The sequence below is a fragment of the Ptychodera flava genome, chromosome 7 (assembly GCF_041260155.1).
Source record: "Ptychodera flava strain L36383 chromosome 7, AS_Pfla_20210202, whole genome shotgun sequence".
Taxonomy (NCBI): domain Eukaryota; kingdom Metazoa; phylum Hemichordata; class Enteropneusta; family Ptychoderidae; genus Ptychodera; species Ptychodera flava.
In genome coordinates, this window is record NC_091934.1 from 1703014 (window position 1) to 1730746 (window position 27733).

At 35.6% G+C, this 27733-nt stretch overlaps 1 protein-coding gene across 3 annotated transcripts in view; it reads left to right on the top strand.

Annotated features, from left to right (window-relative positions):
- Positions 1-27733, top strand: part of LOC139136543 (DNA-directed RNA polymerase, mitochondrial-like) — a 184982-nt gene that overhangs the window by 32441 nt on the left and 124808 nt on the right. For all 3 annotated transcript variants that reach the window (XM_070704267.1, XM_070704265.1, XM_070704266.1), the window contains exons 6-10: positions 10895-10995; positions 16107-16347; positions 17018-17173; positions 22200-22281; positions 22667-22869. In XM_070704267.1, the coding sequence (XP_070560368.1) occupies positions 10895-10995; positions 16107-16347; positions 17018-17173; positions 22200-22281; positions 22667-22869 (783 nt within the window). The remainder of the gene's footprint in view (positions 1-10894; positions 10996-16106; positions 16348-17017; positions 17174-22199; positions 22282-22666; positions 22870-27733) is intronic.

A 27733-nucleotide genomic window follows, 5' to 3' on the forward strand; every position in this document is an offset into this window, starting at 1 on the left:
AGGCTGTGTATCTAACTATGCAAATGAAATTGAGGAGAGCGTCACGAGATGTCATATTTGTTAATACATCACCCCCTAATGATTGAGTTATTCTACTGAAACCACTGGATGAAATACAAAATATGCCGGCAAATGCTACTGATATAGAAAGTGACAACATCTTGAAAAAATATGAGCGTCGTCCAAAAGCCCTTGAGAAATTGTGCTTGGCAGATTTTGCAGCTTGGTATACTTTTGAAAGGGAAAAACCTGGTGAAGTAGAGAAGAAAGACAATGATGATGTTTACAATGATGACAACAACAACAGTGGGACAACTTATCGTGTCGGTAAACTTATCTACAAAAAACGCACAAAAAGTAAAGTCATCCGATATGTTCGTTTTCATAAAGAGAGAGACTCAGAAAATCATTACAGAGAGTTAGTAATGTTGTTTTATCATTGGAGACATGAAAATCACTATTGGCTGGTTGTAGTACATACCATGACCGCTATTTGCAAATAAAACAGGAAGTAGATACTAAACAAAAGGACTACAATAAAAATGCTGAGGCATTAGATCAAGCAATTGAAGCAGTACAGAATACAGCTGTGGATATGTTTGACAATATTGCTCCAAATACAGAACATCAGGAAAGACAAGACTCTGCAGAAGGATGCAGACAAAGTGACACAATGAACATATTTGCCCCACAGAATGACAGTCATTCACAATATGACATAGGACAAGACATTGGCATGGCTGTAAACAATCCCAATATTGAAGAACTTCAACACCCACGAATGCCTGACAGTCAGCTGTACCCCATTTTACAGATTCTTAACAAGAAGCAAAAAGAAATATTCTATCATATAATTCATTGGATTAAAACAAAAACAGATCCTTTGCATGTGTTTGTTACAGGTGGAGCAGGTGTTGGTAAATCTGTTGTTCTGAAATCACTTTATCAAGTACTTTTGAAACATCTTTCAAGTCGTCCTGGTGAAAATCCTGACAATGTATTACTATTACTCATGGCACCAACAGGCAAGGCTGCATACAATATTAAAGGGAGTACAATTTACTCAGCGCTGCAGATTCCTGCAATCCAAGGATTTCACTATAAACCCTTAACATCAGAAAGACTAAATACTTTGCAAGCAAAATACAGGAATTTAAAAATTATTTTCATTGATGAAATCTCCATGGTTGGCAATGGTATGTTCAACTACATCAACCTTCGGCTTCAACAAATCATGGCAAACAATCAGCTCTTTGGTGGTGTCAGTATAGTTGCATTTGGGGACCTATATCAATTGAAGCCTGTCTTTGATGGCTGAATATTTAATGATCTTAGGCATGATTATGGACCACTTGCTTTAAATATCTGGAAAGACCTATTCAAACTGTTTGAATTAACAGATATTATGCGTCAAAAAGATGACTTGGATTTCGCACAATTACTTAATCATGTACGTGAAGGAAAACACACTTCACATGACATCAGTATTCTGAAAACCCGCATAGTACAAACCAATAATGGAAGTCCACCGTACAATGATTCAATAGTGCATCTCTATTGTGAAAACAGACTTGTTGATAACCATAATGTGTTAGTGTACGACAGACTTACAGAAACTAAAACAAATGTATCTGCTACTGATACTGTAATTGGGATGTCTCTGAAACAGTGAAACAAAAAACATTAACCATAGTTGCAATGTTAGGTCCTCAAAAGACAATGGGATTAGTATCTCAATTATCCATTGGAATAAATCAACGAGTTGAACTATGTATGAATCTGTGTGTTGATGATGGATTAATAAATGGCACTCCAGGAGTAATAAAGTTTATTGATGGACCAGACTTAGATCATGTCATGGTTCTATGGTTTTATTTGATGATAGCACTGTTGGCAAAGCACTGCGACAAGAAAAACGACATTTATACCAGAGGAGAGTAACCAAAGCATGGACACCCATTACACAGATATCACGGCAATTCAGAGTAGGAAGACATAAAAATGCTGAAGTTGTTAGAAAACAATTTCCCTTCAGACCAGCCAGTGCAAAGACTGTCCACCGTTGCCAAGGTGATACTCTCACTGATGTAGTTGTTGATTTCAGTACTGCTTCAAACAGAAACCAGTGTCATATACACTATGTTGCCCTTAGCAGAGTCACAAAACTTGCTGGTCTTCACATAACCACATTACAGGAAAATCAAATATCTGTCAGCAGTGATGTCACAGAAGAAATGCAACGCATGCGATCACATTCCATGTTACAACTTTGCTTGACTTTTCCATATGATATACCAAACAAATTTATTGTTGCTTATCAAAATGTAAGATCACTTCATTGCCATTTTCAAGATGTTGTCAATGATTTCAGTTTGACATCAGCTCATGTACTTATTTGCAGTGAATCAAGATTACAAAGTGGTGATCAAAATGATGATTACACAATTCCAGGTTTTGAAATTTCAAGACATGACGATAACAGAAATCAAACAACAAGACCATATCATGGCCTAGTATTGTATAGCAAAGCGAACATCCTGGAGTCGGTTCCACACTCACACAATTACTTACACTGCGAGTTTATCACAGCAATATACAAAACAACATTTGGCTTACTTCAAGTTGTTGCTATTTATATTCCACCTTCAACACCAATAGGCAATTTAAAAAGAGCTCTTTTAAATCTTAATGAAGAACTCCACAATAATCTACCAACAGTGATACTTGGTGATTTCAATATTGATTTGTTACAAGAAACAACTTCAGCACAACAATTGATTGAACTTATGACAAACCAACTCAAATACAAACAAGTTATCCAACAACCAACAACAAACTATGGATCTTGCCTTGATCACATTTATACAAATATTCAGTCTACAGATTTTGGTGTACTTGAATCCTACTACAGTGATCACAAACCAGTGTGGGTAGCAGTATAAAAAATTATAACAACAATCACTCACATAATACTCAGTTATGCAGTCATGTCAAGCACAAAATAATGCAAAAGATAACTTTCAAATGAGCTTTTCAATGCCATTCAACATTAAAAAGCACTTCATTCAACTATGCCCTGTTGATGCTGTCATTGTCATTTCAACTTCCCTCCTTTTCTTTAATATCTCAATACTAAAGCTTCAATCTTGAATTCCACATACAAATTACAAACTGATAACTATCACTTATTATTTAATCATCTAATTCCACCATAATTTGACAGCTTAGTATCCATCTATTCCATTGGAAAATATATTCTACTTGTTATACTCAGGATGGTCTTGGTACTTAAATCCCACTAGCTATCAATAAGATAACTGCATAACCAAAAACATCAACATTGTCAAGGATATATTCATGTCATGAATTATTCATTTTATTTCTATTACTCAAATACACTACCAAGAACATTAATACGCAAAAGATCATGATTTCAATACCTAACACTTCCATTTCCTCCCTCACATAATTCTCAAAGCGCAAATGTTATTTCTACTTTCACTAGAATCTATTCAACCATATAAAAACTGCACTAGATAGACAAATACAAGATTGACCTACTTACAGTGAAATCCCTAAGGGACGAACCATTACACTTTGGGAGAGGAGGGGTGGTCAGAAATGGAAAAAAAATTCAGAGTAGAAAATTTAAAACCAAAAATTTCCAGAGCACTTTGCAAAATAATAAATTAAATAGAAACGCAAATCTGTAATACAAAAATATACAAGGACATTCAGCGGCAAAAATATTACATATGGAACTTTACATTATACTATACATAACGACGATGTTAAAGGTTTTTCCACACGAGCACAATGCCTCAACTTGCGTACGCATGTGCACATGTAAATTAATCACAAAACTGCACTGATTCTCGGTTAAACACGAAAAGGCTGCCTCCTATACCGAATACCTAATATCATTCTAGGGATCCTGATCACCTCATTTTGTATGCATTCCGCTTTTGAATTGTCATTGGCCCATCGACAAAATTGCAACATTTTTCGAACTACACTAGGACACTCCCACTCCCTTGCTTCCTATTACGTTCGTTGTCTTTCCCCATACCTCTCATTGGTCTGGACGAGGCAGTTTCAGAATCCACTTAATATTCATGAGCACTATATAAACCTACCCTCGTGATCTTGCGCGGGACAATCTACAAAATACCAAGACTAACTTTACATTGACTTTCAAAACTTTTATTGCTATCTCAGTTTAACAAGGAAGTCATCTTCTACATGGCCATTTCACCTATATTGAAAGTTCCCTGAACATTGAGTACTATAAACTTTCCATTTTCCGGTTTTCTGTAATAAGAACAAAATTTTGATCCAGAACATAAATTTTCATGTTTCTATATGAGATAAATACAAAGTTAACAGATTGTCGAACTTTCATGAGACTGAATTCTTGGCAGAAATTTGACGAAAAAGCCAAAAATTGTCATTTTTCATTATTAAAAAATTCATAACTTTTGATTGAATGAATCAAGCTCCTTCAACCTTTTATTTTTCACCTTCGTACCATACCACTTTACTGTCAAAAGTAGAAAAAAATGCCTCGGCCACCCAACTATAAACAAAATCGGTTCCAACACTTTTATCACAGTAATGCACGTGAGCATATTCAGTTCATATCTGGTTAGTGGATGTGGCTTGCTTACTTTTTACTCATTTGCATAATTAATGATTTTAGAAAAACAGGATATACATTGAGAATGACTGCACACAATTTGATGAGATATGCCACAAATGTTGATCACATCAAGATAAATCAGCTGTGAATGTTATTAAGAGGTGACGTGAAAGATAATTACTAATTTGCATATTTAATGAAATTTCCTAATTAGGGGTATATGTCTGAATTTACTCGATCAAAATTGAGAAAACTTGGTATGCATATTGAAGACACTATGATTTATCATTATTTAAAGTCATTAAGCATTTTTACTTCATCCAAATCGTAATTTGCATATTTAATGAACTTTCCTAATTAGGGATATTTATCTGAATTGACGAGACCAAAGTTGACGAAACTTGCTATGTACATTAAAGATACTATCAAAGAACATTATTGAAATTCATTAAGCATTTGAACTTAAGCCAATTCCTTATTTGCATATTTAATGAACTTTCACAATCAGGGATATTTATCTGTATTGACTGAACCAAAGTTGACGAAACTTGCTATGTACATTAAAGATACTATGATACGACGTTATTGAAAGTCATTAAGCATTTTTACTTCATCCAGCTCCTAATTTGCATATTTAATGAATTTTTGAAATTAGGGATATATGTTTGAATTTACATGACCAAAGTTGATGAAACTTGCTATGAACATTAAAGATACCATTATGTAGGTTAACATTATTGAAAGGCATTTAGCATTTTTGCTTCAGCCAATTCCTAATATGTGTATTTAATGAACTTTCCTAATAAGGGATATATACTTGGATTTATTTAATCAAATTTGGCATAACATCTTATGTACATTGATGATTATACCAGGTTATACCAATATTGGAAGTCATTTCGCACTTAAGTTTTCATGTCAGCTTATTTATAGTTTGCATATCTAATGAGCTTTCAAAGTTTGGAATATATACCAGTAGTTTGAAGGACTTGACAAGAGGCAATTACACTTGCTATATATAAAGAGTTGATAAAATGACAGCATTCAAAGAAATTAATTATTTCTATTTCAGCTAATTGCGTATTTTAATACTTAATGACCTATAGAGTTAATCTGTGGTGAATATTGTTCATCATGTTGATCATAATACTTTCAGTGAAGTTGCAAACATGTGGCAAAGGTTCAAATTTACACATAACTGCAATATATAATGAAACACGTGAGCATTTACAGTTCATATCTGGTTGGTCAAATAATTTGTTTCTCAAAACTGCAAGTTGATAGCTTTGATATTTGGTATACAAATTCCAAGGGATTATTTTAATATATGATATATTGATATTATGGTGAAATCTGCAATTTTTATTTGGGGGGGGGGCAATTTTGCCATTTTTGGTCAGAAAATTTCATTCTCAAAAAACTGCTTGTCAAATTATAGCTTTGGTTGACGTGTTCTCAGGGATGATACAATGTGATATATTCAAATTATGATGAAATCTTCAATTGTGTATTTTTGCAGCTATTTTAGCCACTTTTTTCTGGCCATTTACATTGAGCTATCAAAGATTTCCACCTTTTTCATCAACATATGTCAAAAATAGTTATTTTCTACATAAACACAGCGGACTATATCGGCCACTAGGTCGCTTGTTTCCATTTTAAGTTGATTTTTTATGCCAAAACTGCTTGGATGCTGTATTCGAAGCATCCAACAAACAATAGATGAAAGCATTCAAACAGCTGCCAATCACGAGGGGACGCGCAAAGGTGCAAAACGATCAAGCATTTGTTGTGTACATCCGATTGATTACGATGTCAACAATGAATAAACGATTCTTACAACTGAGCAAAATTCTTGACCAACGGTTACTGAACACGAGTCTCAGATGAGTTCAGACACAAACGGACTATTTCATGGTTTCAAGCAGATTGCCTCTCCCTGTTTGTTTGTTGATCTGTGTACCTCTTGGCCTATGAATGGGTGATGTGTATGTTGACCTGCAGTACGATATTTTACGATAGATCTCTTTTGGAAGTTGTTGTCGCCTAGCCCTGCGTACGATGCCGTGTGTTCCCGGCATTATACGGCCTCCCACCACAGCTCTGCTGATTGCCATGGACAAAACCGGCAACATGCGGATCCAATTCGGACGGAACACGAAAAACTACTTTTTGAACTGTTTTCAGCCGAAATCAACTCGATTCCGATCTATGCAGCCAACCCAAATCACTCAACCGCTCACAGACTGCGGAAAAATGCTCTCGTGACGTCCAAAACCGTTGTTTGCTGGCGATGCACGGTCAATGGCCCATGCAGTGGACGGCCATTGAATACGTTCACGCCACGATTATACAGGTGCCCATGAGCTGCATTATTTTCTGTCGGGTCGAGGCGATGAAACTAAATCACGATTGCTTCATCTCTGGCAGATTTGACCAAAAAGAGACACTTGACATAGATTATAGCATCAAATGTTGACCGTTCAGACTGAAACATGATAAAAGGTTTGAAGATCACCGTGATGTTGTTCTTCTCTATACGTTTTTCTGAGCTTGTTTTTTACTAAATTGCTCTAATATTATCTGACATTTTTTTGAAATCTTAATCAACTTTTCTTTCCCAACCAGGACACAACATTACCTTTTTACTTTCATAGTAATATAGGATTCATTTGATTCGCAGATTAATAGACTCTTATGTTCTTCCTCAATTGTCTGTGACTGATTTTGCTATCCCGATACCGATATTGCGTTCGCACTCAGGTGTCTTGAAACTTACGTCATTCACTGAAATAGTTTTCAGACAGCCTCAAGAAATTCAACAACTACTAACGAATAGTCGGCAAAATTTACAGAGACTAGCAATAATAATTATGGTCATTTTACCGTCTTTAGCTAAGCGGACTCGCTTGGCGGAAGCAGTATATAACGTTCTGAGTTCCCATTTTTACCCTTCTGTGTGAGTGTAGTATTCGAACGAGTGAGATCATAATCTTACGCTGTTCCGAGTGGCCTGGAGATTTTTTATAATATACAATAAACTGACCTTATCAAAATTACTCTGTTTTACAATGCTTGGATATTGATATTTTTTCTATACTTTTTTACTTTTGATTTGAAGTCTTTTGATTCTCCATTGGCGGCAGCACATGTACGGTTACAACCGTCATGTGATGACCGGAGTGTGCTTGTAAAGTTGTCGGCAAGTTGTCGGGAAGTTGTATTTAGAGGCTGCAGTTCGGGATTTTTCAAGATGAACAACACATTATACATTTCCTACATCTTTGAAACGGGTATTACGGTAATCTTTCATGTAATGAACATTTTTTGAACGTCTTTGCAATGTGTTCCCACGATGAGTGTGAACTGATTCTTTGTTTGTAAAAATCGTCAGAAATGGTCCAGTGACCGTGTTAAAATAGACACAGATGTAAAACCATTGCAAGGAAATAGTAAGAAATTCACGTTGCAATATTTGCTGTCGTATTTCTCAGCAGGAATAATCATATTTTACATGTTGTGTATAAGAACAGCAAGCAGGTGTTCGACGGTCTGTCATAATGATCTTGATCGCAGCTATTTGGGGAGAAGACAGCGGGTAATTATAATCTCACAAAATTATTGATATCATGTCTTTGTATAGAAAATTTTCCATCGGAGGCAGCTCAAATCAACAGCCATGGTATATTGGGAATAGTGTTCTCACTGGACACCGAACTACCTGCTATCAACAGTACGTTATGTACCATCGGCGGTAATACATTGGTCGTAATCTTGTCCAATTCTGCCCCGCCTTTTGTACTGTCCAGAAATTTCAAAACTAGATTTTTTTACCCAGACATATAATACAGCGACCTTGCATACTAATGATCATTCCACTGTTTCTGTTGGGATTTGTTGGTTTTTTAATTTGTTCCGTGGCCCCGGTAAGATTTTTTCAATACGATACACAGTTTGAATTTTTTTCAAGGTAAATTTAGTATATTCCCAGTTTGTGGGGTAAAGTTGTCTGGAGTGAAAGTTTGAGTTGACGCTGATAGAGTAGACATCGAGCCCGGCACAGTTGACTGAGATCCGGTCGGTTTGGGGTCGTTTAGTCCAGAAACCTGCAGAGTTTCGACTGGCTCTATGTGCGTACAAATATAGCAGTCGGGATTAAGATTTCCTGGATAAATAGATACACTCATCATTTATTCCGCCTCTGACGCAAAGATACACACTGTTTTACATGTGCCACTCCTAGGCCCTGGGATCGATTTATACCTTTAAGAGTATCAAGGTTGTAAATAGTCCACACACTGCCTGCCATCTGGTCATTGTATCTCTTTATGCAAACATGGTCAATACCAAGGTTATGCAAATTACCTGTCACATGATAGTTATGTAAACAATGGTAACATTATGGTCACCAAAATGTTTCCCAATATCTAGACTTTCTGAAAATATATAATAGACGGGTTCTGAGCTTATTAACCACTAGAGAATTGTTAGCTTAAAAAGGTCAATTTCTTCTCTTGGAACCTTAAGTTGATCTCTTGTGTCATTATCCTTGTGTAATTGGTTACAGTTGAGGCCATTATTCTTTGTGAGGCAAGTTGGTAATTACCTGCCAATTTAGCTAGCCATATACCAATGTACCAAGGGAACTTCCTAAACCAAACTCTGTTTTCCTATCTAAAGCAGCAAGATGAGATCTAAACAAGCACAGCAGGTAATGAGATTTTACAGCCAGCAATGGTGATCTGATAACTGGGATGAACCATTTTCATGTAGGTTCGTTAAAAGGGGACTGGATTGGGGAATGAAAACTACAAGGAATAAAACATGATCTTAAGAGATCATATCGTGCCTTGTCTTCTTTTTGATAAATATTACACATAACTTGGTTTGAAAAAGCTTTATGAAGTAACATCATTACAGAACATGGTATTTTGTACAAAAGTTTGAGATCACTCCGTGTACATTGATCTTTCAAAAGTCAGTCTTTATGGTGTGGTTCACAGGAGTCTAATTCAAAAGCACTCAGCGACTCATAAAAAGTCAACTTTACAGTCTGTCTTGAAAACTTCATCAAAGTCAGAGACAAGATGGCAAAAATCTGTTGATATTTTAACAAGGAAAATAATCGTACAAAGCTACATGAAGTTGAAACTATGGTAAATATCGCTCAGAGAATAAATGCACCACAGACGGCACTTCAGCATGTCATCGCCCATCTCATTCTCAGAACCATTGCTCAAAACATCCTGGAAAGCCACAATCAAAAAGTTTGACATGAACTGCACAACTAGTTGCTCAGTTTTTTGTGGGTTAAGAAACCTTTGATAGCAGCCAGTAATATATTGACAAAATACCTTTTTTAGAATACTTGTACTGTGAAAAACCAGCCGGCAATCAGAACAGTGCTCAACATACTACACAATGAACTGAGTCACACATACAAAATCACTACCGAAGTTCCCTCTGACCAGCTAAATTACTGAAACATGAAGCGGACAGTGGAGTATATTATGGTTCATCCCGGTATCAGATCACCATTGATGGCTGTAAAATTTGTTACCCGCTGTGTTTGTTTAGATCTCATCTTGCGGCTCCAGATAAGAAAGCAGAGTTTGGCGTAGGAAGTTCCCTTGGTATATTGGCAGGTAATTACCAACTTGCCCAAACGAAGAATAATGGCTTCAACTGCAGTTTGTAAGTTGTTCGAAATCTGGATGCACCAGTTGTACTGGAAGAAAACAATGTTTACTTTTCCCTGTAGGGTTTCTGAGTTCATGATTGTATGTTGAAATCTTTCCATGTATCTTGTGTATGGGCAAAATGTAAACATTGGTTACATGTTATGTATTTCAGTCTGCCAAGTATTGTTCATGAAAAATCGAGAAAAGTTTGCTGTGTGCTTGTAAAAGATAACATATGTATCAGTGCATAAACTGTTTGTAGATTGATTGTCTTAAAAATTATCACAGAAGTAGAAAAGGAAGAGAAACTAATCAAATTGATGTAACATATTCACCCTGAGTGCCTGTATATTTCACTATTTTATAATTACATTCAGCTGTTTGTTATATTTTTGTCATTATCCATGGGCCAAGGCACACTGGGGCCAGTGTCATCACCCTTTTCCAGTCTGTGTATGTCAGTCTGTGAATATCAGTCTGTGTGTATGTCCATGTTTCATACACTTATTTGCTTGTTTTGATAACTACTATATGGGAGTGAACAGTAACATTGTCTCTGTTTTTTATTTTAAAGGGAGAGATCACACTTGTCAAATTGATTTTTGAGAAGATGAAAGAAAATGGAGTGAAACCAAACCACCAATCATATGCTGCAGCACTAGAATGCCTTGGAAGGTACTGTAGGAAATAAATCAGAGTGATAATATTTTTCCAAACAGCAAACCAACAGCTTTGACACCTGAACCAAATACCACCAGTCTTACTTTGTGGGGACTATGTCATCAAGGATGACTTGTTGTACTTTTCATCCTCTGGGCTGAATCTGCAAGTAGTACTCCAAACTATCCTACTTCTCTTCATTGTTGATAGGGTGTTTATAATCTTTACGGCCCTGATACGGCTTTTGCGGCCCGAGGTTGTACGGCAGAAGGGCCCGAGCGTGGAAGGGCCCGTACTCCATACAACCAAGGGCCGCAAAAGCCGTATCAGGGACGTAAAGGTTTTATCATATACCTTATGGAATGATAAATATGTAGTTTACATAATATTCAACATTGTTTAGGAGATAAAAATGCGTGTGATATCAAACATTCATCGCCATTTGTGTCAGGTTTTCATAAATACAATGGCTGCTTCCCATCGCGGATTGACATACATAATGACGTCATTTGTTTACCTGCACAATTCTAGAACGCACAAAGTAACATGCATACTATTATGTGACCAACAGAGATCAAAGCTGAAATGGAGGTGTAAGAAGGACATAAGCGTGATGTCAGTTTCTTGCAATTTATACTGAACAGGCACGCACTTAGTATACACAGGATTTCACTAGAATTTAGAAATAAAAGCCCATGTCACCTGCACAGCTTCTCTGTCACCGCGCGGAACTGCGATCTGAGGGAGCAGATGTTTTCTGAATCTCGCGCTGGCTTTGTGTACGAATGGAACGTTTGCGGATAGCAACGCGCGTAGTAACCAGAATCTAGATAGTTCAGAAATACACGTGCTTGCCCATATTTAGGCACAAGGCCGGGGCGTGATACGTAAAAAAATGCACGGATCTGAGGGCGCTTTCTTTCAGAGCTTTACACAGGCACGTGAATGAAGGTATATGATGACAGGTTTTAAATGGTTTGAGGAAGGATGTTTGTAAGGTCCACTTCAATTTAGACCCTGTTCTCCATTGCCTGCCATTTACTTCCAATTGTCTGATATACATCTGCACACACCTTGTAAAGACCATTGTACACTGACATTTACTCTCGAGTACACATCATGTTCTAGCGGTAAAGCCATATACATTGTGTACACATTTCTCATATGTCAAATTTCATAAATTGACGCTACAAGTCCCATTTTGTCAACTAATCACATCGTGACTGTTACAACAATTATCCTTCATTCTGAATACCAAATGCAAAAACACATATCATAACATTCCCTACCCATTGTAATTCAGAATGTTATAGAGTGAGTTGTTGATCTGAGAAGTTTACTTGTGTTTTGAAATGATTCATGCCATATATCTTGAGGGATCTGGTTTTCTTACTGCCGAGTTAGTTTAATGTTGAACTCTGCAGACTACTGGTATATCTTATGTGACAGAAGACAGCTCATTTTACTGTACCCTCCCCTGAAATCACTCTTATCTTTGACTTGTTTTAGAAAAAGATTGCTTAACATTGCCTAAGGTGCAGCCATATGATTAAAAATTTCTATGTCAAGGGTCCTTTGTCTGTATTTATGTTTCATTGATGAAGTTTTTATTGTGACTGATGATATCTCATTAAATTTTCAAAATAGTTTTGTTCAGGTTACTCTAATTGGAGATTGAACAAGCTCGATAAATGCAAACACTCATACAATATCTATCTTTTCAGAAATGTTGTTAAGTAATAGAGTGCAGAGCAAGTCCTTTTTAGTCCCCACGAACACCGTCCGGGGGGACTTAAAGGTTTGGTCATGTCCTTGCGTGCGTGCGTGCGTCCGTCTGTGCGTCCGTCGTCCGTTCACGCAGATATCTCAGAGATGCCTGGAGCGATTTCATTCAGACTTGGTACAAGGATTACTTCATATGTCATACAGATGCACGTAAATTTGTTTTGTGCTACAATCCAATATGGTCGCCAGGCGGCTATTTTGTTACAATTTTTTCATGTACAGAGCCATTACTCAGGCATGTTTCAACCGATTTTATTCAAAGTTGGTACAAGGACATGGACCAATGTCATAGATATGCACGTCAATTTGTTTTGTGATACAATCCAATATGGCCGCCAGGCGGCCATTTTATTACGATTTTTTCATGTACAGAGCCATTACTCAGGCATGTTTCAACCGATTTTATTCAAAGTTGGTACAAGGACATTGACCAATGTCATAGATATGCACGTCAATTTGTTTTGTGATACAATCCAATATGGCCGCCAGGCGGCCATTTTGTTACGATTTTTTCAAGTACAGAGCCATTACTCAGGCATATCTCAACCGATTTTATTCAAAGTTGGTACAAGGACATTGACCTATGTCATACATATGCACCTCAATCTGTTTTGTGATACGATCCAATATGGCTGCCAGGCGGCCATTTTATTACAATTTTTTTCATGTACAGAGCCATAACTCAGGCATGTTCTAACCGATTTTATTCAAAGCTGGTACAAGGACATTGACCAATGTCATAGATATGCACGTCAATTTGTTTTGTGCTACAATCCAATATGGTCGCCAGGCGGCTATTTTGTTACAATTTTTTCATGTACAGAGCCATTACTCAAGGCATGTTTCAACCGATTTTATTCAAAGTTGGTACAAGGACATGGACCAATGTCATAGATATGCACGTCAATTTGTTTTGTGATACAATCCAATATGGCCGCCAGGCGGCCATTTTGTTACGATTTTTTCAAGTACAGAGCCATTACTCAGGCATATCTCAACCGATTTTATTCAAAGTTGGTACAAGGACATTGACCAATGTCATACATATGCACCTCAATCTGTTTTGTGATACGATCCAATATGGCCGCCAGGCGGCCATTTTATTACGATTTTTTCATGTACAGAGCCATTTCTCAGGCATGTTTCAACCGATTTTATTCAAAGTTGGTACAAGGACATGGACCAATGTCATAGCTATGCACATCAATTTGTTTTGTAATGCGATCCAATATGGCCATTGTGCGGCCATTTTGTTACGATATTCTCATGTCCTGAACCATAACTCAGACATGTATCAAGCGAATTCATTCAAAAGTATTTTTATCACAGACCTAATGAAGAGGACTCTATCCTCTCTGAGGACCTGTAATCAAAATACCCATTAACAAGTGGGGACTGTGTCATCAACGATGACTTGTTTGCTCACGTGTTGACACACGTGGGCATATGTCGCAGCGATGTCTGTCTGTCTGTGTGTCTGTCTGTCTGTCTGTCTGTCTGTGTACTCAATATCTCAAAAACGGCTCATCAGATCAGAATCAAATCTGGTACATAGATTTGGTTTGCAAATGGCAAGAACGGATTAGTTTTTGGTGGGTGTGGCTTGCTTACTTTTTGCTCATTTGCATAATTAATGATTTTAGAAAAAACTGATATATATTGACAACGACTGCACACAATTTGATGAGATTCGCTACAAATGTTGATCACACCGAGATATATCAGCTTTGAAAGATATTAAGGGGTGACGTGAAAGATAATTACTAATTTGCATGTTTAATGAAATTTCCTAATTAGGAGTATATATCTGGATTTACTCAATCAAAATTGACGAAACTTGGTATGCATATTGAAGATACTATGATTTAATGTTATTGAAAGTCATTAAGCATTTTACTTCATCCAAATCCTAATTTGCATATTTAATGACCTTTTGAAATTAAGGCTATATATTTGAAGTTACATGACCAAAATTGATGAAACTTGCTTTGTACATTAAAGATACTATGATAGAATATTATTAAATGTCATTAAGCATTTTTACATCAGCCAATTCCTAATTTGCATATTTTATGAACTTTCCTAATTAGGGATATTTATCTGAATTGACGAGACCAAAGTTGATGAAACTGGCTATGTACATTAAAGATACTATAATAGAACATTATTGAAAGTCATTAAGCATTTGAAGTTTAGCCAATTCCTTATTTGCATATTTAATGAACTTTCATAATCAGGGATATTTATCTGTATTGACAAGACCAAAGTTGACGAAACTTGCTATGTACATTAAAGATACTATGATACAACATTATTGAAAGTCATTAAGCATTTTTACTTCATCCAGCTCCTAATTTGCATATCTAATGAATTTTTGAAATTAGGGATATATATTTGAATTTACATGACCAAAATTGATGAAACTTGCTATGTACATTAAAGATACTATTATGTAGGCTAACATTATTGAAAGGCATTAAGCATTTTTGCTTCAGTCAATTCCTAATTTGTGTATTTAATGAACTTTCCTAATTAGGGATATATACTTGGATTTATTTGATCAAAATTGGCATAACATGCTACTATGTACATTGATGATTATACCAGGTTATATCAATATTGGAAGTCATTTCGCATTTAAGTTTTCATGTCAGCTAATTTATAGTTTGCATATCTAATGAGCTTTCAAAGTTTGGAATATATAGTTTGAAGGACTTGACCAAAGGCAATTACACTTGCTATATAAAGTGGTGATATAATGACAGCAGTCAAAGAAATGAATATTTTTTTCAGCTAATTACATATTTGAATACTTAATGACCTATAGAGTTAATCTGTGGTGAATTATGTTCATTATGTTGATCATAATACTTCAATTAAATAGCAAACATGTGGCAAAGGTTCAAATTTACACATAACTGCAATATATAATGAAACACGTGAGCATTTACAGTTCATATCTGGTCTAATGCTATGTAGCTGGCAGACCAAGACACCATTAGTCAAAAATTACCAAAACAAAATTGTCAAAAATTGTACTTATTAGCTTCTATATGCTTTATTAGCATCCCATGTTCTCTGTTTTCAACAATTTCACAACACTCTACCAGTACATGTTCCCAAAATTGTAACATTTTAATTGCAATGAAAACAAACAAAGGCAATGTCAACAAATTATTAACATTAAAAATAAGGGTTGCCCTGGATACATATACCTTATGTAAAATTTAAGCTTTATAATCTAACATCCATTTCCTGTCACTGTTATGTTGGTGCCCAGACTCCTTGCAATTACTAATTTCTAGTTTCTACTAAATTTATTCTGTATATTTTTCCAACAGAAGGAAAAAAACAGACACTGAAACAATTGAGAAAATTCTATCACAGATGATGAAAGAGAAGCTTGTTTTAGAGGAACTATTTCAGTGCTGTTCTTTGTCAACATCTCAGAGAGAATATATAATGAAGGCCATATGTGCAGTTAGGACTGACTTTAATGCTGAAACTCCATATAGTTATGGTTTCTGTGATAATATATTGGTAAAAGACATATACAGTGGAATACCAGATAACTCTGAAAAGGTAATGCAAGGATTTTTAATTTCCTGTTCAGTTGTGGTCTGTACGTCTTTACATATGTGCATATGTATATCTGTCTGCATGTAGGTAAGTCTGTTGCTGTAAATGTCTCTAGTCTGTATATGTGTATATTTGCCTTATGTATGTCTGTATTCCTGTCTGTATTTCTCATGCATTGCTATATGTATTTCTATGTGTATGTATGTATGCTATGTGTGTGTGTGTGTGTGTGTGTGTGTGTATGTATGTATGTATGTATGTATGTATCTTTGTATGTATCTATGTATGTTTATATCTGTGTATCTATATACCTTCATCCTTCAAAAAAAGTATTGCTGTTATACCATACTTTAGATTCTCTGTTTATTTAAAATATAGTATTAGGGGTTTTCATGTCATCTTTGATAAGAAATATTGCTTTGAAGAAAGAATTTTCTAGTTAATTCCAATGTTGCCTTAAAGTGTGAATCATTTATTCAAATCTTTACTTTTTGATAGAAACAATGTGGTATATTCAATTTGATTGTTATCTCTTTATATACTAATACAAGGACCAGGTAGTAACACAAATAGTTGTTATGATGGTGATAATCAGCATATTATGAGGAAGTGGTAGTAAAGAAGCAAATAAAATAATTTCAAATTGTAAACTCATTGCAAAAATTTACCACAGATGACAGAGTATGGGACAAGTACATGTGGTGACATCTTTGATAATAAGCATCTACGACAAATGGTGAGGCAACAGATCAAAGTGGAGCTGAATGGAGGAATAAAACTGGACTCTATAGAAGCAATGCCATATCCTGACAAAGAAACATTGAAGAAGGTAGGTCAACACACAGACCCCCCTCCCCACACCAAGACATGTCTTGTCATTGCTTGTCTATTGTTAATGATGTGAGTTCACCTTTCTGCTGAATTATGCAAGTAAGAGTACCATTAGGAATATACAGCACAACTTTCAATGTTTGTAAGCTCTGCTATCAGTGATACAGAGCCGGTAAGATTGTTGTCAGTGATTCTCCATCGTCAATTTGCCGTCTGTCCACCTTTCAATAGTTGATTTCTTCTTAGAATCTGCTTTTCTACAAAATTTAATGTGCTGGTTCCTTAGGAAAATCTTTGTCACTTTGTACAAATTATAACAATGCATTTTGGATTAATTTTTTCCATCTGTAGTAAAAAATCATTTTTTTCCAAATTGCCGGTTCAATAGTTTTGAAGTTTCAGCATACAGGTTCATGTGCATGCCCAATGTCAGATTTGTTAGTCCCAACAGACACCGTCCGGGGGGACTTATAGGTTTGGTCATGTCCGTGCGTGCGTGCGTGCGTGCGTGCGTGCATGCGTCCGCGCGTGCATGCGTCCGTCCGTCCGTTCACGCAGATATTTCAGACATGCCCTGTTCAATTTCTTTCAAACTTTGCATAAGGATAGTACCCTACCCCATACAGATGCACGTCGATTTGTTTCACAATGCGATCAAATTTTGCCGTGTTAGAGGACTTTTTAGTTTACACCTCCATAGACTCCCATGTATAAGTCAGCTCTCCATAGAATCCCATGTATAAGGCCAAGTGAAATAAAAATTTAGTTTCTCATCGTATTCATATTGCAAAAAGATGCAGTGACACAGTTTTTAGTCCCCATGGATGAAGTCCAGGGGGCTTATAGATTGGGTCATGTCCCTCCGTTCACTCAGATATATCAGATATTTTGACAAAATGTCACGTGACCTTGGTGACCTTTGACCTTAAATATACATATTTGTACATAACTTAGTAACCACAAGTGCTACACCCTTCATATATGGTATGATGGGACACCTTATGACGCCACATATTGTACCTCATTAATTATGTGCATATCTAGTTTTGAGCGAGCCAATAGAGCTAGAGGTCTGATTTTTGGTATATAGGGATAACTTAGCAATACAATTTAAAATGTCACGTGACCTCGGTGACCTTTGACCTCAAATATACATATTTGTCCATAACTCAGTAACCACAAGTGGTACACACTTCATATTTGGTATGATGGAAGACCTTATGACACCACGTACTGTACCTCATTAATTATGCACATATCTAATTCTGAGCAAGCCAATAGAGCTTGATTTCTGATTTTTGGTACATAGGGATAACTATAGCATAGAACTTTTTTGACCAAATGTCATGTCACCTCGATGACCTTTTACCTAAAATATACGTTTATGTCAATAAATAAGTAACCACAAGTGCTATGTCCTTTATATTTAGTAGGATGAGAGACCTTATGACAACACACGCTTTACTTCATTAATTATGCACATGTCTAATTCTGGGCAAGCGAATAGAGCTAGAGGTCTGATTTTTGGCATATAGGGATTAATTAGCAATACATTTTTTTTTTCAAAATGTCACGTGACCTCAATGACCTTTGACCTTGATTATACATATATATGCATAACTCAGTAACCCCAAGTTCTATACCCTCCAATTTTCATAGGATATTAGACCTTAAAGTGTCATATCTTGTACCTCAGTTATTATGCACATATGTATTTCTTGGCTGGCCAATACAGCTAGAGGTCTGATCTTTTTTCCCGATTTAGAACCATAACTTCAAATTGGGAACAAACGACATAGACCTATGTGCCCATAGATTTCAACATATACACTTCAGTGATACTTCTTAATGACCACATTTCCCTGCCCCCATCAAGACTAATACTCCTATTACAAGTGGGGACTATGTCATTGTCAATGACTTGTTGAAAGAGTACTTGGAATCTGCAATTTTGCATTTTTAGGTTAAACAGCTGATTGAGTTTGATTTAAATGTGGTACATTCCTTCTTTTTAAGAAATTATAACTTTAAATTATTGTCACATAAAATTATTTACTCATTAATACACGTAGTGAATTAGTCTTTGAAAAACCAACGTAATGAAGAGCACTATTTCTGATTTTCTGTAGAGAAGAGCACAATCTTGATTTTCCTGTAGTCAGTAGTAGATTTTGGTCCAACATGGTTGAAGCCAGAACAGTAATCAATGTTACTGGATGGAAGAGCGGAAGTTTTTATGTGTTTGTTTGTTTGTTTATTATGTTGAAAGTAATTACAGCATTCAAACTAATTTGTTATTATTTTGTATGTTAGTTACAGTACAGATAAACTAGCTTAATGACTTAAGAACAAAGAGAAAATAGTGAGCAACTACACCATCAGAAAATATGATGAATCTACCCTTGAAATTTAATGTTTACACCTGTGCATACATAAAACAAATATATTATAAATCATGGCTTCTGTTTCAATCCTAAAAAGACAAGCTGTGTTATTTTCGGTAAGTGTACATTTACACCGCATCCATATTGGTTACTGAGTGGTGTAAGACTGGATGAATGTGAAAGTGTGAACTATTTAGGTGTTACACTTTCATCGTCTAATCCTAATGAACACATCAGAAATAAAATAAATGCATGTAGGAAAGCTTTTTATGGACTTCAAGGCGCTGGATTCAGTAATGGCCATATTGACTGTAATGTACTCGCTTATGTATGGAATGCTGCCATAAGACCAGTTTTATTGTATGGTATTAACTGTGTACACATGTCTAAATCATCAATTAGTGAGGCCGAAAAAATCCAGTCAAAATTATTAAAAGCTGGGTTTGGCATTCATAAATATTGTAGAAGTACTTCTTTCCTGAAGGCAATTAATGTTATGAAAATTGATACGTCTCTTGAAATCAGTTCTCTTGATTTGATAAAATCCATCTTCAGTAATAAATCTCGTGCACGTTGTTTTTACCTGCATCTTTTGAATATGCATTTATGTGGTAGATTGCATGGTCACACTGATTTAGTATCACGTTTTAATAGAATTTGTGTCAGAAATGGTATTTCACTTTTGCGGTATATTTTTGACAAGCGATATTCTCAATCGATCCTTAAAAATATGAAGACATGTTCAAGGCCAGATGGGCTGACTGACAGCATTCATCAGTTGTTACTTGCCAAAGATTTATACAGTCGTCATCTTCTTAATATGTTATTAAGACCATTTTAAACTTGGGGGTTTTTTGTCTTGTACCGAGTGTTTTCATTTAATACCTGATTTTTAAATTGTCATTTTATTAGTTTTTGTATTTCTCTTCTTTTGAAGGCTTTATAATAAAATAATAATAATAATAATAATAATAATAATAATAAAAAGAAGGAGAAAGTGCTGACACATCAATCTTATTAGTCCCTCTGGACACAGTGTGATTGACTTACAGATTCGGTTCTGTGCATGTATGACTGTGACGCTTATGAAGAATATTTTCAAATCCCAAGAATAGTTTAATTGAATACACTGTAAAACCTTTGATCAGAATGAAAATAAAAGTGTTGAAGTTTTGAAACTACTGGTACTTTCCTTTCAATACTACCAAGTTGTCAATCATTTGTATTTGTTTGTTACACCACTTAGATCACCGTCTGTATAACTAAGCTTTCCTATTCCCATAATGCCAGAAACCAGTTTTGTTGTTGGTTCAAGTTAGTGTGAAGACAGTTGGAAGTAGCATAGCAGATGTTTGTCCACGTGTCCCTGGAGAGAATTTTCTTGCTACCATCTTTTAGTATCTAGTATTCAAAAAGGGTTAGATGTTGGACAGACACGCCAAGATGACAAGACATGAAAACATTTTGTCTCCATAATTAGTGATTTACAAAAGTGTGAAGCTTTCAAAGACGTATAGTCTCTTTCATCATATGCAAGGGTGGAATGAACAATTGAAACAGAAATCATAGAAAATAACAGAAATCATAGAAAATTCAGAGTGAACAATGTCCACCAGCAGGTTTAGATGGAAGGACAAGGGGAGTCTGGGTAAGACTGGAATTTGCTTCAATTTTTAGATGGAAGGACAAGGGGAGTCTAGATGAGACTGGAATTTGCTTCCATTGTTCATTCCCCCCTTGCATCTGATAAAGGAAACTATACATATTTGAAAGCTTATGCTCCAGTAACATTTACTTGATCATAGCGTGCTACCAAACCCTAGATTATATTGTACATGTATTAAAGATCAACATGGTTACTTTGTCTTTTTGAATTACCAAATTGAAAGAAAAATGTACTTGAAGAAATGGAAAACTATGTTTGATCTTCATCATTAGCAATGGCTCAGTTTTTTGTTTCTGTTGCTGGGAATTGTGTAATACATGGCGACTTGGTTAAAATCTGATGATGCCACCACATTCACATAATTTTTCTTATAACTCTTGGCATCATTTGAACCATAACAAAACACACAAGCGAGGAAAATAGTCAATGTTATTTGCCAGTCACAATATCAGTCTTAAGGTAGAATGCGCCTCAGACACAGATATTCGGACTTTCAAACTTTTACAATTCTTTTCTGATATACCACTTGTGAGGGTTCACTTTAAAGCTCTTGGTGTAAGAAAACTTTTCACCGGCTTAGTTTTTTCAAAATTCGAAAATATTATTTTTCCCCATATAGTTAACACAGGGGTGGTGGCCATTTTGAATTTAAAATATCGGTAAATCTTGGGTTATTTGTTTCTCTAGTACCAAAATTTGCACGGTGATCCCCAATTTTTATTCTTGATTTTGAAAGAGAATGGTTGAAAGATTTCTTAAGTTTGAGCAAAAGTTTAAGTCTTTCACTTTCGAGGTGCATACTACCTTAAGCCATCGAGCAACATTTGTAACCCCCACATACAGTACTCCTAGCATAAAGGACCAGTAGTTTCACAAAAAACCTGGAGTTCCAGTACTATGGGACTTTCATGTTACATCATGTTTTATTAAATGTTAATCATTAGTTATTGACAATTTTATCTATATATATGTAGAGGAAGATCTTGCACAAACATAAAGAGATTTGGAAAGATGCACTTATATCAGCATTCAAGAATCTCAAAAAACAAAGTAAAGGTTTGTATCCATCTACCATTTTCCTAATCTAACATTTGAAACAATATTTAATGATTTCTGTCATTTAAGTATTTAAATGCAGGGGCAATAACTCAGTATAGTAAATATTTATAGAATTACATTATATATTCCATAATTGTCCCCATGCAATCAGGATTTAAAAGTAAAACTTTTAATGTTCCTGTTCATTTTTTGCTTCTGCGCTCATATATCATTGTCCTGAACCGGTCAAATTTCAGTACAGCTCTGTATCCAGTGAGTTGACTATTACTAAAATCAAGCACATACCGGTAGACGTATATAAAGAGAGTGTACATGTACAATGCAGTTGAACTTCTTACTTTGTGAAGTTTGTTTATTTCTTTGTTTTGCTTTTGTATCACAGGTGTAAAATCGAAATGGCAATTTTATCCATTTTTTTGTGTACTTGAACCAAATGATTATTGTAACATAATGTTAGACTACATACCACAAATTGCTGGAAGTACAGAAGGAGAAGCCCTGCTATCTGCTAGCAATGAACTTGGAAGAAAGATTTTCAAGAAATATGCTCTACATTACAAAATCAGAAGTGGAGTTGCCGATAAGGTAGTTATGTTTTGATGTACTGATAAATCAGGTCTTCTTGTTTTGATCATATTAGGGTAGAGGTCATTTCTGCTTGTTTGCCATCAGCTTTTTTCCTGTTGTCATGTATTTGCGAGAGTGTTATTCCTCTAGTGCCCATTCACACTGATGACAATTGGAACTTACTAAGTATTTAACATGCTCTGTTCACATCTTCATGTGCATCCATCAGAAGCTGTTGTTTTTGTTGTTGTTGTTGTTGTTGTTGTTGTTGTTCAACCCTTTAGTGAAAATGGAGTTAAAAGTTTGCAACAATTTACAATACCAACACAGGCTTAAAGTGAAATTTTGGTTTCCTTACAAAGTTTTTTTAAAAGTTCTCCGTACTCTAAACATAAAGAGATTCATAGGGAAAAGCAAATTAGTGAAAAGTGATGAATATTTTTAGCTCATATTAAGTTTTATATATAAATACCAAAAAGAGCTTATATGATGAGTCGGTGGCGTCTGTATGTCTGTATATTTGTGGGTATGTATGTGCGGATGTATGTCTGTCACACACAAAGGCTCCCATACTGCCAAAGCTACCGTCTCAGCATTTGGTGTACAGGTAGATGTAGGGGTTGAGATGTGAATTTGTTCAAATGAACACGTCAGTGTCAAAAATGTGCAAATGAGGTAAGAAAAAGGGAAATACTGCAAATGTGCAGGAGTGGTGGCAGTGAACTGAATCAGCCCACACATCTGAATAAGAGGGTTTTGACCTTTAACCTATTTGTATGCAGGGTACCTATTATGTTTGGGAGTGGTAGCAGTAACTGAAACAGCTAATTGGTCATTTCCTGTCATTGTTTATGAACTGTGACGTATTAACAGATCTGCTGAAACCATGGATGTCTATTTTTGTACATCAATGGTTGAAAGATTCTCTGCTATGCATGTTGCTAAAGTTGACCTTCAGTACCTAAAGTTTCAGACCTTATTTACTTTTGTCATTCTTAATTTTGTGGTTTAAATATTTCTTGTTATTATAAATTATAAATAAGCTGACATGAAAATGCAAAATAACTTCCAATAGTGGTATAACCTGGTATAATTATCAATGTACATAGCATCAGTGTTCTCCCCAGAAATTTCTGAAACAGGATCAGCCAATTTGCATAAAATAATTATGCAAGACACACATCACTCCATAGCATCAGAAAAAATCTGTGAATGAAAGGATAAAGTACAGTAAAATCATTGCATTCTTTTATTTAAACCTCACTTAAAGCACTTCATATATTACATCTATATTTTCATTCAAAGTCTTCCAGTTCTCTCTAGAATAACATTCAAAATCAGACGTTTTATGTGATCCTCCGTTACTACATGTTTGTCTGTAGCCATATTGCTAAAACCATGGACGTCTTTTTTTCACGTCCATGGTAAAACAGTTACACGGACAAGTTGATATGGGACTGAATATTGCACTTACAATGCAGAGTCAGCAGAGCATGCCTGCAGGGAAACATATGTTGACTTTTTTACTCAATTCATAATAAAGAGAAGCCCTAAAAAAATGATACCAGGTATTTCAAAGAACAACACAAGGTTTGAAATTGCATCGACTTCGACTAAGGCAAACGTAACAAAAACTTGAACATTTATTTTATGCATGCTCATTCTCAGTGTCCCTTTGGAGGAATTTATTACTTTATTGGGGAGACTCTCTAGAGTTGAGCTCACCACCAAGCAAACTCTGCTTGGTTATTTCTGATCCGAATGAATCTCTGTTAGTTTACTTTATTAGTTTACTTGTGAGAAAACACACCTATTACTGTAAAATGAACGGTGCTAAGCCAAGTTTGCAGGATTGGTGTCTTTCATACGATGGATATATCAGGTAGAGAACTTCATTGCAAAAAAGAATAACAAGATGACAGTGCACTTGGAAAAGTGGTCTCCTATATTATTATTTGTGCGATAATTGATGTATTTACAGAGAAAAAACTAGTACACTAGCATAAAGAATTGTAATATTTTAAGGAAAATACCCAATTAAATTCTTTAAATATAAAAAAAAACGTAAAAAAACTTTGTTGGCCACCATGCATGTTTGTGTGGAGCATTCTTGATCGAACGTGACCTTTGAACTTTACGGTATACCCTAACCGTACATACGTAGCTGCTGTATTCGGATGATCACACGAATGATGATTTTAGCTCATACAGTTCCTTTTAATTTTATTTCATTTCATGGTGCCTTAAATACTGAAAAACGGGCCACAGATTTTGAAACTGGATCAACTGCAACTGTACAATTTCTCAAAGTCAATCGAACAAATCCATGCAAGTTACGAATGCGTGACAGAGGTGACAAACATGGCTTCGACGTCATGTGGAAGTACACAGATCTCAAAATGGCTAACTCGGACACGCAACAATCTAAACATGCGACAGTACCGCACCTTTTTGCATCTGATGTTTGTCTCAGCAATCATACGATTTCAGCCACTTCCGATCAAAATCACTTTTCCTGACCTTCGGATCCTTACAAGTATGAGACATTGGCGGCAACGGCAGTTTCCTATAGTATAGATACTTTGACTGAGTGCTCGCTGGCAAAGATGCAACACTGAGCCTTTCATTGAGTATACTCCGTGTCTGTTGTATATAATGGCCATTGTCTGTACGATCAGCAGCTTAACTCATTTTAGGCTTTTTGAATTGAAGTTTCATCCGTCTAAGCTGATGTTCATTGGTACTATGGCCGACCCATTCTCCTCAGCAAAGACGAGTGCGACACTGGGTGCTTTGCACCCGATAACCCTGCTTCATTGTGTGTAAAATATCTAAAGGTGCAACATGGAAGGAGAACAACTGACAGTCTAACCATTTCACACATTTTGGAATAAACCTTTCAATCATCTAGCACGTTGTGTTATCGCCACATAAGAACCATTTCACACTTGATAAGCTCGCTGGAAAAAAGTGACAAAATCGCCGCCGAGAAACAATAGGTCTTCAGCCACATTTACTAAAGAGATATCGGCGGACATGAAACAGGATCGGCATGAAAAATAAAGGATCTGCATGAAAAATAAAGGATCGGGGCCGATCCTGTTAAACGGCCTGGGGAGAACACTGTAGCATGTTTTGCCAACTTTGATCAAATAAATCCAAGTATTTACCCTAATTAGGAAAGTTCATTAAATACACTAATTAGGAATTGGCTGAAGCAAAAATGCTTAATGGCTTTCAATAATGTTAGCCTACATCTAGTATATAGCAAGTTTCATCAATTTTGGTCATGTAAATTCAAATATATATACCTTCTAATTTCAAAGTTCATTAAATATGCAAATTAGGAGTTGGATGAAGTAAAAATGCTCAATGACTTTCAATAACGTCGTATCATAGTATCTCTAATCTACATAGCAAGTTTCATCAACTTTGGTCTAGTCAATACAGATAAATATCCCTGATTATAAAAGTTCATTAAATATGCAAATAAGGAATTGGCTGAAGTAAAAATGCTTAATGACTTTCAAGAATGTTGTATTATATTATCTTCAATATAGGTAGCAAGATTCATCAATTTTGGTCAAGTCAATTCAGATATATATCTCTAATTAGGAAAGTTCATTAAATATGCAAATAAGGAATTGGCTGAAGTAAAAATGCTTATTATAATGACTTTCAATAATGTTCTATCATAGTATCTTTAATGTACATAGCAAGTTTCCTCAATTTTGGTCATGTAAATTAAAATATATATCCTTAATTTCAAATTTCATTTAATATGCAAATTAGGATTTGGATGAAGTAAAAATGCTTAATGACTTTCAATAATGTTATCTCATAATATCTTCGATATACATACCAAGTTTCGTCAATTTTGATCAGGTAAATTCAGATATATACCCCTAATTAAGAAATTTCATTAGATATGCAAATTAGCAGTTACCTTTCACGTCACCCCTTAATAATTTTCACAGCTGATATATCTTGATGTGATCAACATTTGTTGCAAATCTCATCAATTTGTGTGCAGTTGTTCTCAATGTATATCCGTTGTTTTCTAAAATCATTAATTATGCAAATTAGCATAAAAAGTAAGGAAGCCACATCCACCAAAACCAATCAGTTCTTGCCATATGCAAACTGAATCTATTTACCAGATTTGATTCTGATCTGATGAGCTGTTTTTGAGATATCGAGCACACAGACAGACAGACAGACAAACAGACAGACAGACAGACAGACATCGCTGCAACATATGCTCACGTGTGTGAACACGTGAGCAAAAAACCAGCAAACCATTACTAAATTTATGGTTTAATTTGGGTCATGATTTGAATAACTGTTTTTTGCTCACGTTCACATATGTGAGCATTTGTAGCAGCGATGTCTGTCTGTCTGTCTGTCTGTCTGTCTGTCTGTCTGTCTGTCTGTTTGATCTTCAAGTGTAAAGAATATCTTGGTCTGACTTCAGGTTCACAATCATAAATTATCCACATTTATATAGCATTGAAGTTATGAAAGTTATAGTCAGATGTACTGATTGGTTGCATCATTCAAGAAGAGCTACAGTGCACATGTAGATGTGATATCCAAACATGACATATCTGTCACACAAATGATGCATAACAGATTAACAAATTAAGCATTAACAAATTAAGCCTCGAGCTCCTGAACTTGGAATTTTACCTGACACACCTGCTGTTGATGAATGCAAACCCATTACTAGGAAATGTAAATTGCTTCTCAGCATCTGGAATGCAAGATCAATTTGCAATAAGGCCACTGAAGATGGAGACTTCATAACAGAAAAAGAGAGTGACACAATTGCATTGACTGAGAACTAGATGAAAGAGGATGGCATTGAATACATAATTAATGA